Source organism: Mustela erminea, chromosome 4 (assembly GCF_009829155.1).
Source record: "Mustela erminea isolate mMusErm1 chromosome 4, mMusErm1.Pri, whole genome shotgun sequence".
Taxonomy (NCBI): Eukaryota; Metazoa; Chordata; class Mammalia; order Carnivora; family Mustelidae; genus Mustela; species Mustela erminea.
The window spans coordinates 77,246,064-77,261,398 of record NC_045617.1 but is presented as its reverse complement, the minus strand read 5'-3'; the positions used below and the strand labels follow the sequence as shown (position 1 = coordinate 77,261,398).

Genomic DNA, 15,335 nt, shown 5'->3' with positions numbered 1-15,335 from the left:
GAACGTCTGTGGTCACTAGATAATGCAGTAGTAAAGGAACATTGGCTACATTCTGACGGATACATGTTAACATATTCTAAAAGGTGCTCTTTGGGATAAATCTCTGAGCCCAACTGCTTTTGATTCTTTCTCATAAAAGCAGAGTATATAAGATCTACTCTTCAGCAAATTGTCAAGATTTTCCCTGCAGGTCTGTATGTGGATAAATCAGTATTTAAATAATGTTTATAGAATCAACATTGGAACCTTCAGAATAAGACTTAAAAACTAGTGACGATGGAAAATGCATAAAATACCAACTTTTGTAAAACAAAAAGAAGGGCAGGTAGATGATTAGTATTGGTCGTCAAGATGCCTGATTATATTCATGCTAAAAAGAATGTTCTGGGTTCCTCAAGATTCAGTTTTAAACATACTCTTTACTAACTTTACTCAGAACTTTGCTCTTCTTACCTTGACTCTTTCCATCACTCATCCATGCATACCCGCACCTTTAAACTCCAAACACTGTGAACATACCCCACAAGTGTATCTTCAACCTAATTTCCTTTTCTAAACCTCACACTAGGATAGTCAGCTACCAACTGTACATTTCTACTCGGATGTCCTATAAGCACCCCAAACTCAACATGTAAGCCAGACTTAGGACTTATCCTAAGCTGCTTCTTTCCTGATGTCCCATGTCAGTGGTATCACCAACCCTTAGTTGCATAAAATAAAAATCTTATTAAATATTATATTTGTCAAAAATGTCCTCTTCTCTCCATTTCACCTGAAATCATCCTAGGTCAAGGTACCGTAATCACTCACTTAGATATTATCAGTAGGTGTCTTTACTGGTCTTCTGGAATCCCATTCTGCCCTTCTCCAACCCACTACCATAGTGGCCATTACAGCCCTCTTCCCCTATACACCCAAACATGTATAAAATGCTTTTGTGTATATCCACTGCCCTTAAACTAAATACCAAAATCCTTAATATGGCTTATAGCAGGGGAATGGCAAATTTTTTTTCTGTAAAATTCCAGATAGTAAATATTTTAGCTTTAAAAGCTGATCTCTGTTATAGCTACTCAACTCCAGTATAGGGCACAGACTGCTACAGAGGAAAACACAAATGAATAAGTCCTGTTTGTATTCTAAAATATTATTCATAGATACTGAAATTTGAATTTATTATATGTTTTTAAATACACCCCAAATACGATTTCTTCTTTTGATTCTTTTCAACCATTTAAAGATGTACAAATATTCTTATCACATGTTACAGATTTCGGCCATGAAACACAGTTTCTCCTCGTCTTCAAAATTCTGATTATCTCTTGTCTTCGTTTTGTACCTCTCTTGCTAACACTTTCTGCACCTCCATAGCACTGTCCTCTTTTACAAGAAATCTGACTGTGCTGAAAACACTTTTGCCACTCCTTGCTCTCTCCTTTTTTTTTCAATTTCTTCCCTGGCTAAAATTCCTATTTAATCTTCATACCTCAGATCTAATGTTGTTCCACTGAGAAACATTCCTTGATTCCCCGAGCTAAGTCACATTTTCTATCTCTATACTCATAGCACAGTTCACCTTTTGTCAAGGCATTTCTCTCAGTTTTGTAGGTGTTCATTTATTTGTGTGATATCCCTCCTTAATATTCATCCCTTCTGTTAGACTTCAATGAAATCTGAAATCCAATGTTTGGATACCATTGTATTTTCTGTATATTAATACGATAAAATTCAAGATAATACTCTCAAGTGAAAAAAATATTAAAGAACAATCTTGGTAGTATACACAGGGGACTCTGATTTTATTATAATGTTCATATATTTTAAAAAGAAATTATATTCATATATTGCCCGTTCTGGCCGATGATGTAGGCTGGTTCACTCGACATCTATTCTCACACCTCATTCTCTTTCCATCCTCTAATATAGAGGCTAGAAAATGAAGTACAAGAATTCCCAAATCAGGATGCCTGGGTGGCTCAGTCAGTTAAGCATCTGCCTTTGGCTCAGGTCGTGATCCCAGCGACCTGGGATCGAGCCCTGCATTCAGACTCCCTGCTCAGTGGGGATCCTACCTCTCCCTCTCCCTCTGCTGCTCTGCCTGCTGTGCTCTCTTGCTCTCTCTGTCAAATAAATAAATAAAATCTCTAAAAATAAACTAATAAATAAATTAATTTTTTAAAATTCCCAAATCTTCTTGGGGTTGGATTGGCCACTGAGAAGCAGTTATGGCCAGAAAGTTGTTGGACAAAAGCCGCTGAAACAAGCTTTGCTTTCCAAATAGACAAAGTCTTGTGAGGAAAAGGTTTTGAATCTCTGTCCTGTTCCTAGTGAGAACAGTTACAAAATACCTGGATGACAGCCAGCTTGCCATCCTTAGGACCAAAGACACAAACCAATGATGGTAAAGTTGGAAGGAAGTAGAAGCCAGAAGCTTGGATTCTTGACAAACATCCTTGAACAATTTGTACTTTGGTCAGTTCCTCCCTTTGGTCACCTTGTTGCCCAAAACAAACTCCTTATTTGTTAAAGATCACTCTAATCAGATTTTTGATTAGCAAAAGAGGTAAATGTACACAGACAGATACAATTCACCTATGTAACTAAAAATTCATGAAATTTCTAGAATATAGTGGCAGAATTTGATTAATGAGAAAACTGGCATCTCATAAGACTAGTGGTAGTACCTTCCCTAACATAGCCAAAGGCTACATCTTAAGACGTTTGTATGTCATAGAGTAGTTTTACATACTATTAAGTTGGCTGCTCTGTTCTTAATGGTATACCATTATATACCATATAGTATCATTTACACATATTGTTCTTTGACTCTTAAACAAAATGACAATTGTCCTGAAGGGAAAAGCTATACAAAGGCTTGTTCCCCTTTTTACATTTTATATTACAATGTATCTCTGTTTAAATATGTGATGCGCATTCTTTGCTTTAAAGTTGCCTTTTTCTTTATAGTTTTATAACACTGGACAAAATTCTTATTTCACTTATCTCCAGTGGATTTTATTTTACTCCATTTTATTTTATTTTATTTTTATTTCAGTATTATAATGGTGTAAGTGACACATAATACTGATAGATATTTAAAGTGTACATCATGGTGATTTAATATATGTACACACTGTGAAAGGATTTCCCACATCTGGATTTTATTTTGTAAGTATATGTCTGCCTCTACGTTGATTCTGCAATTGAAGACTTGTATCATTTGGGGTTTTCAACACCAAGCACAGTGCCTAAAAGACCACAACCTAGCAACCAGACAACCAACCAGCTTGCCAAACACAGTAGAGACTCAAAAAATGTTTTGAGTAATATTGAAGAGTCAATAGTTGGGGAAAACACAAAAGAAAATTGCAAGGTGGAAGTAAGCTGCCTGAATTATTTCCCCCAGCTTTCTATTTCACTATAAGTGATGAAAAGTTTATAAGCAAAAAATGAATGTTTGAAGTCATGTGAGAGATTTCCTAGAGTCATTTCTTTAAATTTACTTTTCATTTCAATATTAACTTGCAATGACTATTAAGAGTTTGCTAAAGCAACAATAACAAATATTAAATGAACTTTAGGATTTGCACATATTAAACACAAATTTTAAAATTACAGTAAGAGTGAACATCACAAATGCTGACTTGGAAAATCAGTCAAGATAGTCTAGGTTCCATAATGATTTCTATGATTCAATAGAAGTTGTGGAAGAATAAAATTATTTACAGATGTACCATAAAGGTCTTTCTTTATTTTGACTATTTACTTTGCTATTTTTTGAAGAAATGGTACTTTAATATAAATGATAAAATATGGAATTCTCACAATACTACTTTCTGAATGCTACAACTGTAATCTTATTTATTACGCTAAATATATTACTGTATGTAATTCACATATTTGAGTTTGTTTAATATAATCTATAAACTTCTTTAAGAAAAGAATCATTAGAGATAATACAGCAAAATTTGAGTTTGGCTTAATTTTGTAGACAAAAAATTAGAATTAGGTAGCTGGCCACTTGACTTTTGTCTATGGTTTTATGTTTAAATAATTTTAATTACCAGAAAAGCTTTTACTTTTTCATATCAAATTAAATGATTAACCATCATCTTTAATTTCATATGAAGCTACCCTCCAAATTTTATGAGGCAGAAATAACTGAAAACTGTATTTTTTCATGCAAATATGAAATTGAAGATTATTAATTCTAATCTAAAATAAGTATGCAAAAAGAAAACTGGTGTTTTCAGTGTCTTCAGATATTTTTATGATATCATGTTAAATTATGTCATATTACATGGCAGCTGAAGTGAAAGAAAGGGATGGAGGGAAATCTAAAACCTTCTGACTTTGCCTGATACAAACCAAGGTTGTACTTATGGTTTATTTTGTTTTACTTAGATCAAGTATATACAACCAATCGGCAGAACACAAAAATCAGAATCTTTACAGAAAGGTTAATGGAAAGTGAGAAACCTCAAACACAGATGTCTTCAGACCAGGTAGTACACCTTGTAAAGGGCTAAACTAGATTTAACACAACTGCTATGTACCAGTTTTTCCACTGGGCTGTGCTTGAACAAAATACTTCACGTTTCAAAAATACATTCACAAGAATTCTCATTTCCTGGTGGTCATTCTTTGTAACTAAGAAACTTCCATAAAGAAAACATTAAAGCACCCCTCCAAGCACCTACCTCACTACCAAAAAAGTCTTATGCGCAATGAAGAATATTTGGAGTCAAATATGATATTCTGAGATAAGAGCAATCTTTTTCAACTTTGTGAAAATAACCCCAAAGGAGATATGAAAGGGTTGGAGAAAATCAGAAAATTAAAAGCACAGGAGAGTGAATGAGCAAATAGAAAGGGTAATGACCTTTGTTTTGGTTATTTTAGTAGAAAATATCTCCTAAAGTGCTTGTGGAGTATGTAAACATGTAAAATATGGATTGTTTGTTTGTTTGTTTGTTTTTACACCTTTAAAATGGGAACGATATTTTATCAGCTACATACCATACAGGCCATGAGGGCCAAAATCATTTGAAATAAAGAATAAAGAGCAATGGTGATGTGAGCTAATTATTGTCATATTACCAATATAATTTGTATTTTTAAATTACAGTGTTGGATATTTTATTCACATTCACTTGAGGATTTCTTTAAGGCAAAATCTAGTGTGCTGCTTTTGTGCAGTGTTTTTCTCTTAAATCTATACAATTTGATTTTGTCCTAAATTGAATTCCTTACATTCATTTCTATCGAAACTAGCTTCCAATATGTTGAAGTAATTGTGAATTGTATTACTACCTTCCAAAATATTATCAAGTTGGAGCACCTGGGTGGTGCAGTCATTTAAGCCTCTGACTCTTGGTTTCAGCTCAGGTCGTGGTCTCAGGTTCATGAGTTTCAAGCCCCCACTTAAAGAAAAAAATTGTCTTCAGAAAAAACTGAGCCCCAACTTGAGCTCTGCGCTCAGCACAGAGTCTGCATAAGACTCTCTCTCCATCTTCCTCTGTCCGTTCTGCTGCCGCAAAAAGCTCTCCCTCTCCAAAATAAATAAATAAGTCTTCAAAAATAAAACAAAATATTATCAGGTTTATGATATTAAATTCTGACTACAATAATTTTCCTAGATTACTCAAATTATTTTATATATATCATCTTAGAACTAAATGGGGTTTATATCAATATCCTATTAAAAAGCTTCATGTAGTTTAGATAGATACCAGCTATTGCCTGTCTCTTAATTATTTGACTTTAACTATATCATGGAAATAAGTTACATTTGTCAGTCCTGATTTAAAATTATAAATCTTACCCAAGTGTTTCAGTGATTATAAAAATATTTTATGGTTGGGGCACCTGGGTGGCTCAGTGGGTTAAAGCCTCTGCCTTTGACTTGGGTCATGATCCCATGGGCCTGGAGATCGAGTCCCACATCGCGCTCTCTGCTCAGCAGGGAGCCTCTGCTTCCTCCTGTCTCTCTGCCTGCCTCTCGCCTACTTGTGATCTCTCTCTCTGTCAAATAAATAAATAAATAAATAATTTTTAAAAAATTTATGGTTGTTTGTTCAATTAGCTATTTTGTTTCAATTAATTAATTAATTAATTAATTTTAAATAAGCATATAATGTATTTTTATCCCCAGGGGTACCGGTCTGTGAATTGCCAGGTTTACACATTTCACAGCACTCACCATAGCACATACCCTCCCCAATGTCCATAACCTCCCCAACCCCCCTCTCCCCAGCAACCCTCAGTTTGTTTTGTGAGATTAAGAGTCACTTATGGTTTGTCTCCCTCCCAATCCCATCTTGTTTCATTGATTCTTCTCCTACTCCCTTAACCCTCCCATGTTGCATCTCCACTTCCTCATGTCAAGGAAATCATATGATAGTTGTCTTTCTCTGATTTCAATTAGCTATTTTTAAAATAAATAAAAGTTGACAAATTTGACATTTCAGGTGTGTTTGCTCTATTTTTTATTTATCTGTAGATTTTAAAAAGTGTAACGTGGTTCTTTATGCTTTGTTCATTGTATGCATTGTTGATACATTTTCCAGTGGGAAATTTAGCTTTTTCTGTTCAGATTTGTTCTCTTTTTGTCTTAAATCCTACTCTAATCATATATACACAATGGAATATTCTCAGCCACAAAAAAGAATGAAATCTTGCCATTTCGTAACAACATGTATGGACCTAGAAAGTATTCTTCTAAGTGAAATAAGTCAGAGGAAGACAAATACCATATAATTTCACTTGCATGTGGAGTTCAAAAAACAAAATAAACAAAACAAGACAGAAATAGTCTCATAAATATAGGAAACAAATTGTTGATTACCAGAGGTGGAGGAAGGGTGAAATAAGTGAAGAGGATTAAGAGGTACAAACTTCCAGCTATAAAATAAGTAAGTCATGGGGATGTAGCGTACAGTACAGGGGATGTAGTCAATAATATTGTAATAACTTTGTATGGTGATAGTAACAAGACTGATTGGAGGATCATTTCATAATGTATAAAGATATTGATTCACCATGATGTACATGTGAAACTAGTAAGATATTGTGTGTCAGTTATACTTCAATAAAATAAGCATAATTCTGGAGACTGCATTTAATTGACTTTTTATACAAACCATCCCTTGTCTATACATACATCATTAAAAATTAGGAAGAAAATGGTACAATAATAACAATTCAGCATTCATGAATAGGAGTATAATGTTAAAAAATGTATCTTTTCCAAAATTCTTTCTTTTCCAACACCATTGTCTGTGACCATGAGCTGGCTAGTGCTAGACTGACTATTTGGTACAGGATGATGAATAAAGGATACCTGAAATGAGGGGAAAAGAGAAAGGAAGCTCTTAGGTATACGTGTCCAGGAATCAAAGACTGAAATGCACATCAAGTGCTTTTTGGTGGAAATCTGAATTATTTTTCATTCATATGTATATAATCTACATGCATTTCTTCCAGAGGAAATCTTTTTGAACTGAAATTCCTTAATAAAAAAAGTGCAAACTTATAATATGTTTCTCTGTTTCTCTTTTTTTTTTTTTTTAGTATTTCTGCTTTGCAGTGAAAAAAGAATAATAACATCATTAAATGACTAAATTATTTAATGGCATCAAACTATTTCAGCTTAGATTGTGATATAACTGTCCATTCTAATCACCAATCAGATCATGCTGAAGAAATCTAGAGTTTCTTGAAAATAAATTAGTGTTTAGGTAAATACATAGGAATATCATTAGTCTTCACAATTAATTCATTCTTTAAAATGTAGCTACATTTTTGCTATCTACTGGACATATAACATTACGTGTAAGAATTCTCTTATAGGGCAAAATATTCTAATTTACATATTACCCCAAAACAGCATGAAGTTGCATATAGAACTGAAATAACTACTATAATAAGTGATGATAAAGCTTTAGATATGATATATAATTTCTTAAGTGAAACATAAATTCCTTAATAGGTCTGAAGTCTATGTTGCTTTAAAATACTTTTTAAGAAAATCAAGTACGCCTATGGGCTGAGAAAAAAGAAATCATGTTGTGCTTTTGTGTTTCATTAAATAGCAATTTTGTTTAATTTAAAATTAATTGCAATGTTAAAAAAATATGACTTAAGGGTATTTTTTTTATACATTGCTACACTAACTAATGAAGACTCTTCATGCGCCCTTCATCTCTGACTGATTTCTCTGTCGGCTTTCCCCTCCCCCAGCTCTCCCATAACTCTCCCAACTCCAACACATATGTTCCAAGTTCACCAAAAGTCTCTTCCCTTTCAATAAAATATTGCCAGTAAATTGGAATTTTTACCATTATGTCCCTGTGCATTAATTGGTCAATAGTCCCTATAGATCTTCTCCTCGGGTAAATATAAAAACAGGTTCTATTTCTAATATTCAGTATAGTAGGTATAGTTCATGGTTTCGCTGGTTCACTTACATTTATCTTGATAACAAGGAATATTAGATAATTCTGACTGAGACACCATGCCCATAGAAAGTACTGGAGTTAATTAGAAACTAAATATATTACGTTGGACTTAGCATATTTACTTTGTTTCAGCAGACATAACTTGGTGTACAGCATGTCAGACTCCACATTACTTTGAGCCTAATATAATGGGAATGGACTAACATGCATTATTAGAGTGCTTGACTGAGAAGATCACATTTTTAATGCTGGCTCTATTGCAAAGTATGATAACTTTGGAAAGCTTCTTGACTATATCAGTTTTATTTATCTATAAATTGAGGGCATTGGACTATAGTTTATCTCTAAGTTCCTCCTAGCTATAAAATTTGTTTAGTTGTATTGTATCCGAACTTAACAGAATGGCAAGCTATCACCGAGAATTGTTAAGTATTTTTATCTTAAATCTTTGGTTTCCATAGTTATTCCTTATAGGCTTCACCTTGGGATATTTATAAAATGTAGATTTTCCACTTCAGACTTGTAGAATCAGAATAACATATGCATTTTAAAAAGCTTTCATGGTGTTTCTGACATAGCTACTCTTGTCTTTGCTGTTTCATAATACAATTTAGAATTTTATGATAGAAAATAGTCCTTTCTCCTTTGCTCAAAAATATTCAAGGGCATAGAAAGTCATAGTTTTAAAAGCCTGAAAATTAAATGATATATTACTTTTTTGCAAATAACTGAATATGCAGCAGGCAGGTCAATGTGTTTTTACATTTCATTATACAGTATTATCTTTTTCCTTAAGGGAAACTGGAACCTTCACTTCTTTCCCTTTAATAGGCTCTGCAAAGAAACATTGAGCGTTTGTTAGGAGCCAACATAAAAGGATTTGAGAATGCATATATAGTGGAGTCAGTAAGCTATCAGTAAGGTGAACCTGGTTGGAAATTATGTGATGTTCTCTTTCAGAAATGATCTGAATCATACAGAGACAAGGAAACAGTATAGAGTACAACAAGCCATCATCTTCTGATCATTTTCATTTAAAATAAATGTAAATTGTTGAATGAGCTACAATCTATTTATTCATTCAAGAGAACGGGCTTTTGGAGAGAACAGAACTTATTTTAGCTGTAATTTTGAAAAAAAATGTATGGCTTCTAGAAGTCTCCCAAAACCATTATAATCAGCATTAGCTTAGTTTACTTCTTTCAGGCTGTGTGATTTAAAAATAAATAAATAAATAAACAAAGGAAAACACTGCATCTGTCATGGAAATGTGGTGCTTTAGTATGAGACTCAAGTCAAACTAATTTCATGAATAAGACTGAAATAAAATACAAGAGAAAATTTATCTATAAACTCCCAACATCTTAAAAATGTGGTCCTTAGTTAAAACAAAACAAAACATCATTTAGTCTACCAGGTTCAAATAGAAAGTGATTCTTATCATATCATGGGTTCCTGACGCATAAATGGGGGATGACTTGAACAGTGTCATGCTCCACATCCTATATAAAAGATAAATCAGTTTTCTGCCTCCTCTGCAACATTATATTTACGTGTCCATTTCACTGACAAAAGTCTTTTTTTTTTTTTTTTAATGTAGTGAGAAAGGAAGGAAAGGAAAAGAAAATCTATCCTGCCAGCCTCTGTTTTGTTCCCACCGTACGGTTTGGGGTTGGAATGCAGAATATGATGGTGGCACTTGTAAATGACTATCCCAGGCAAGCAGTCACTTAGAATTGAGTCCAGGTGACTGAAGATGGTGTCAAGAATGGACTTAGGAGTACTACTGAAGTGGCTGTGTACCTCAAAGCAAGATTTTCCTGGTAGATAGCCTACGACCTTAACTATCCATATGTTTGCAGAATATTTTTAAATGGAGTTAGTGGCAAGGAAAAGTCCATGTTGCCATTTAACGTGGTAAGTATAAGTAGTGCCTATTTTTTTCTATATTCCAGCATCCAAAGATGAAATCAAGAGCCATGGATTGAATAAACAGAATGAGAAGCTTCATTAACTTTTTTCAAGCTAATGGGGGTAATTTACTGCTTTTGCATTTCCTGGCTAAACCAAAAAAAATTAATGTTTTGTGAAATGAGAAGTAATTGTGGGGACAGATTCTTAGTAGGGTGGGAGAGGGTGTGCCTGGAACTTGAGAATTCAAGGTACAGTATGCTCTTTTAAATGTTGCAGTGAGACTAAAGTAGTTATAAAATCCAAGGCCGAGGCAGAGGACCCGTAAGACTGCTTTGATATTGGTGGAGAAAGAAGGAAGAGGTGGAATAACAAATGTGATTTCATAATGTATTTGAAAGTCACATACTTATCACCTTACGTGTGGAGAAAGTGCTCGGAAAATAGAGGTGATTTTTATCACTCGGTAATGGGAAGATGCTCTTTGCTCCCAGGCTGGATCATCTCCTCCATGGACCTTCCTATAGCTCATTTCCTCTCAGTGTCCTTTTTGACTTCAAGGGGTTTTGATCTGATTTAGGCAGCCCACAGGATGGAACAGAAAGGGAGTGAGACACCAAATCTGACCAAAACTTCTGTACTGGAAGATAGGGACATTGTTGGCTTGGGTTAACTATAAAGGTATTTTTAAGCCATCTGTATTGTTTTTTGGGAGCAAAGCCTTGGAGAACACTGTTGTGTGATTTTACAAAAATGGTAGTTTCATTGTGTTTGTGAGAGAGCCTACAGGTAGGCTTATGAATCTCGATTATCAAGATCTAGAATGTTTAAAGCTGCATGGATATAAATTCGAACGCTCAAAGTAACCTGAGCAAGGAAGTTGTAAGGGAGAGAAAAAAAAAAGGATTTTTTTCAAAATCCTTTGATTTTTATTTGATTTAAAAATCAAACAAAGGAAAAACAAAGGAATAACAAAATCAAACAAAGGAATAACAAAATGGTTTCAGGTTTTTAATCTTCCTATCCTGCCTCTAGACAAAGGCAGTAATAAGCTAGAGTGAGTGCCCACGATGGAGTATAAATCATTGGGGGATCAGTTTCAAAGTCCTCAGACAACGTACTTCATCTTTAGCTCTAGCTTTTGTTTGTACAGGCAGGAATGGCCAAGAAAAGGCACACTGTAGACAGACTGGGGGACCGTCCAGGGCATTGTCCTGAGCATCATAATATAAAGAAAAACAAGCTCCACTGGGAATCCTCTGGCATTAGATCCAAACATACACAGGCCTGGGTCCTGTGTAATTATCCTGGTTTTATGAGTGGTAGCATTGCTTCTGTGTGAATTCTTTCTTTCTTATTTGTTTGTCTGCTTGTTTATTTGTTTATTTATTTGACAAAGAGAGAGAGCCAGTGAGAGAGGAAACACAAGCAGGGGAAGTGGGAAACAGAGAAGCAGACTCCCCTCTGAGGACCCTGGGATCCTGACCTGAGCTGAAGACAGATGCTTTAAAGACTGAGCCACCCAGGTGCCCTCTCAGGATAAATTTTAACATGCACATGAAAGTGGAAGCAGTGTAAGAGACAGGCAAATGTAGGCAACCTTTTAGCTGCTTAATAGAAATAGCACTAAATACAGTGACTCCAGTGCAGTAAGTGGCTTTTTTTGCAGGTAGAATTGCTTCATTCTGATTCTGCTACAGCTCAGCTTTAGTCCTCAAAGCCTCTCCAAAAACAGTAATATTGCAGAGGTTTTTAATGTCCCTGACATCTTAGAGGTAACACTGAAATTTTTTTCTTTGAATTTTTTTTGTAATAACAAATTATATTAGGAAGATAAAGGAAAGATGGCAATAAAATTCTTCTAAAATCGTATCCAACTAATACATAACAAAGACATTTGACAACATTAGTACATTTGAACAAGAAAAGAGGTGCATATGAAATAGTTCTAAATCAATAATCATATTCAGTGAACCTTTATATACATGATTTTCTAGTGACTGTGGAAATGTCTTGCAAATAGTAGAAACTTAACATTGAGGGAAAAGTATTCACTAGAAAATTGCCTGCAATTGTGCATTAATAACAATAACAACAAAAATAGAAATTACAGGAGTCTACTCAGTGGTCTGTGTGGATTTAAATCTCCCAGGTAATAGTCTCCTAGACAGATTTTTACAACTACCATTTCTAGCTAGTTTAAGCTTTGACCCAAGTGAAGTCTTTAAGCAGTAGTTTAAATTTTTGATAATCATCAATGCCTCAAGGTTTACTTTGGAGGTAAGCTCCAATCTTTCTTTTGAGCTGCTTTTATTGTGAACAGTAATATATGGTCCAAATATTCTTGTGGTATAATTGCGGACCAAAATAAACGTAACCCATGCTATATTAGAAGGAGGGAAGGTTTACCTTGTGCAAATTATGGTTTGCAAATCATATACATGTATGTGTATATAAATAGCCATACATATATTTGGATTTTCCTGGTAGTATCTTTCAATAACACCTTTAGTTCTCACACAATCAAGGACAGTGTTCTCATTAATTGTCAGATAAAATGAGAGAGAAGAATAAAAAGGAGTCTCTCTCAAAGTGCACATAATCACTGGAGAAAGGAAAGACTAAACTCTGTGGGAATTAATTGGAGACTCCCCCCCAATAAGACTATTTTTCCATACAGCAGAGCCAATGTATCTGTGTCAAATAGGTTTTTCAAACTTAGGTAATGAACTCTACCCTGAAAGCAAAATGGCTCTGGAGAATACAAATATTTAAGAAAGCTATTTTAAGGAGGAAGCAGTATCAGTGTAAAATGAAAAGGTGAATTTTAGTGTCTGAAAGGCTTGACTTTGATTCTTGCCCTCACCTTTTAGCCACAGTGAGATACCGAGTAGCTTACATCATCTACCTGTGCTTCAGCTTCTTTGTTTATAAAACAATTGAAATCTCAAGCACAGCTTGCTGAAGCAAAATGTATAAAGTACATATCTATGTGGCTGGCAAAAAGCTCTTCCCTCAAACAATTCTTACACTGTACCTGGCTAATTCCTCATTCTTCTTATTCAAGTTTTAAATATCACTTCTTCAGGAAAGTCTCCTCTGATTCCCCAAACTCGATTAGAATCCCTGAGTAGAGTCTCTTACAGCACCCCATATATCTCTTCCATAAGTCTTTCCATTTTAATTAATTATGTAATTAACACTGTAAATTCCACTGTAAAGACCACGCCTCTCTTGTACTCCCAGTGTCTGGTGAGCACATGTTTTGATTACTGTATATTAGATGCACAGAAAGTAATTATCAAATGTGGTACTTATCAGTCCATCTAAAAAATTAACATGAATATTATTAGCTCTTGATACTTAAGTAGGTGACATTTCTACTAATTAATACAAAACATATATGTATATTTGTATTAGATAATAAATATATGTTTGTGAATTCAGAGAGGGTTCAGTGAAAGTTGAAGTAGTCTGAGAAGTCTTGATGTTATATGTGCATATTAGTCTTAGAAAGAGGTCTGGGATTTAGATGGACAGGAAGGAAAGCCAGTCCATTGCAAAGACTGGGATCACAAAATTTAAATAAGAATGTCATGTGACTAAGAGTCTTTGAAAAGAACAATTCAACGCTCCAATTCTTGAGTCTTCCTCCCTATTACTTGCCTTGCCATCTTTATTTCTCCAGAGATAAGCAAGTGCGTGGAATGATTCTGCACTAAATACCTATTTTGTGAATGGATAGAAAAAGAGAGAATCAGAGCACATGGTGGCATTTTCTTTCTAACCTTTACTTCCCTTCTAAATTTGCTTTTTATGCATTCCATTATTTAAGGGAAATCCTTACTCTTTCTTTTGGAAATTGTAATCAGAGCATTTCCAAGTCACAGTGAACTGGAAGAAAATGTTTAAGGGTTAAGTCAATAAATACAAGTTTTCAAATATATGAGTGTGACCTGGGCAGTTTGGGGTCACACATCTGCAAAGGAGATAACTCTAAAGTAGTATGGTCTTTTCCATATATTTTTGCTAATAAATTCCTAGTGTTATATTAAATTGAACTATTACCTTTATCCTTCAAAACTGAAGACGTCTTCATGGATTTTTCTTTTCTAATTTCTGCAAGAGGAATCATGGGAAGAACATGTTACAAGGAATCACAGAAAAAAAAAAGAAAAAATACAGCTCTGCAAGTTTCTTCATGTTTTTTGTTTTTGTTTTTGTTTTCTGAAGCTTAACAACTCAGAGAGTGGCTCTGAGTTGGTATCCAAGACAGACATATCTCCTGTTATAAATTGCCTGTAAAACATTGACTAAATGTGCAAAAGATACAAAATAAGCCCACGAATTATTATCACAATTGGAAAACTATCATAGACACATTAAAGGTAAAAATAAGATGCTGTGGGTTTTGAGGAAAGAAGATATAACAATGGTCGCTAACATTGTCTATTCACTATATGTCATAGGGAGCGTTCTCTACTGTTGACCATTCAACGTTCATGACAACCTTGTAAGGTAGGTGGATCTTGTTATTATTTCTGCTTTTCACTTAAAGGGATTAAATAGTTTCCACGGTCACATGGCTGAGACAGGAGGGCTAGAATTTGAGCTGATATTTCTCTGAACTTAACCACAAGGGCCCTGTCTCTCCCAGCTGAATGATGGGATCAGGAAAGGCTTTGGCAGGTGGTACTGAGGCGGACTTTGAACATGGAAAAGATTTAGATAGACATGGAGAAAATGGAGAGCAAGACACATTTTAGAAAGATAGAAGAGAGCAGGAGGAGGCTTGAGCTGGTCACTTGTCAGTTCGGCTGTGTGAGTCACGTGTAACCAACAGAATGCAATGGAAGTTATGCGTGTGACTTCCTGGGCTAATCATGAAAGCCAAGTTCTTTCCACCTGCTTCTCCAGGGACAACAGCTTGGAGGAAGCTGACCGCAAGGTAAGTACTCCAACCAC

At 34.7% G+C, this 15,335-nt stretch overlaps 1 protein-coding gene across 1 annotated transcript in view; it reads right to left on the bottom strand.

Moving 5' to 3' along the window:
- The window catches only part of TRDN (triadin), a 379,114-nt gene that overhangs the window by 82,781 nt on the left and 280,998 nt on the right, over positions 1 to 15,335 (bottom strand). The window contains exon 23 of the mRNA XM_032339654.1: positions 14,439 to 14,489. Coding sequence (XP_032195545.1) covers positions 14,439 to 14,489 — 51 coding nt within the window. The remainder of the gene's footprint in view (positions 1 to 14,438; positions 14,490 to 15,335) is intronic.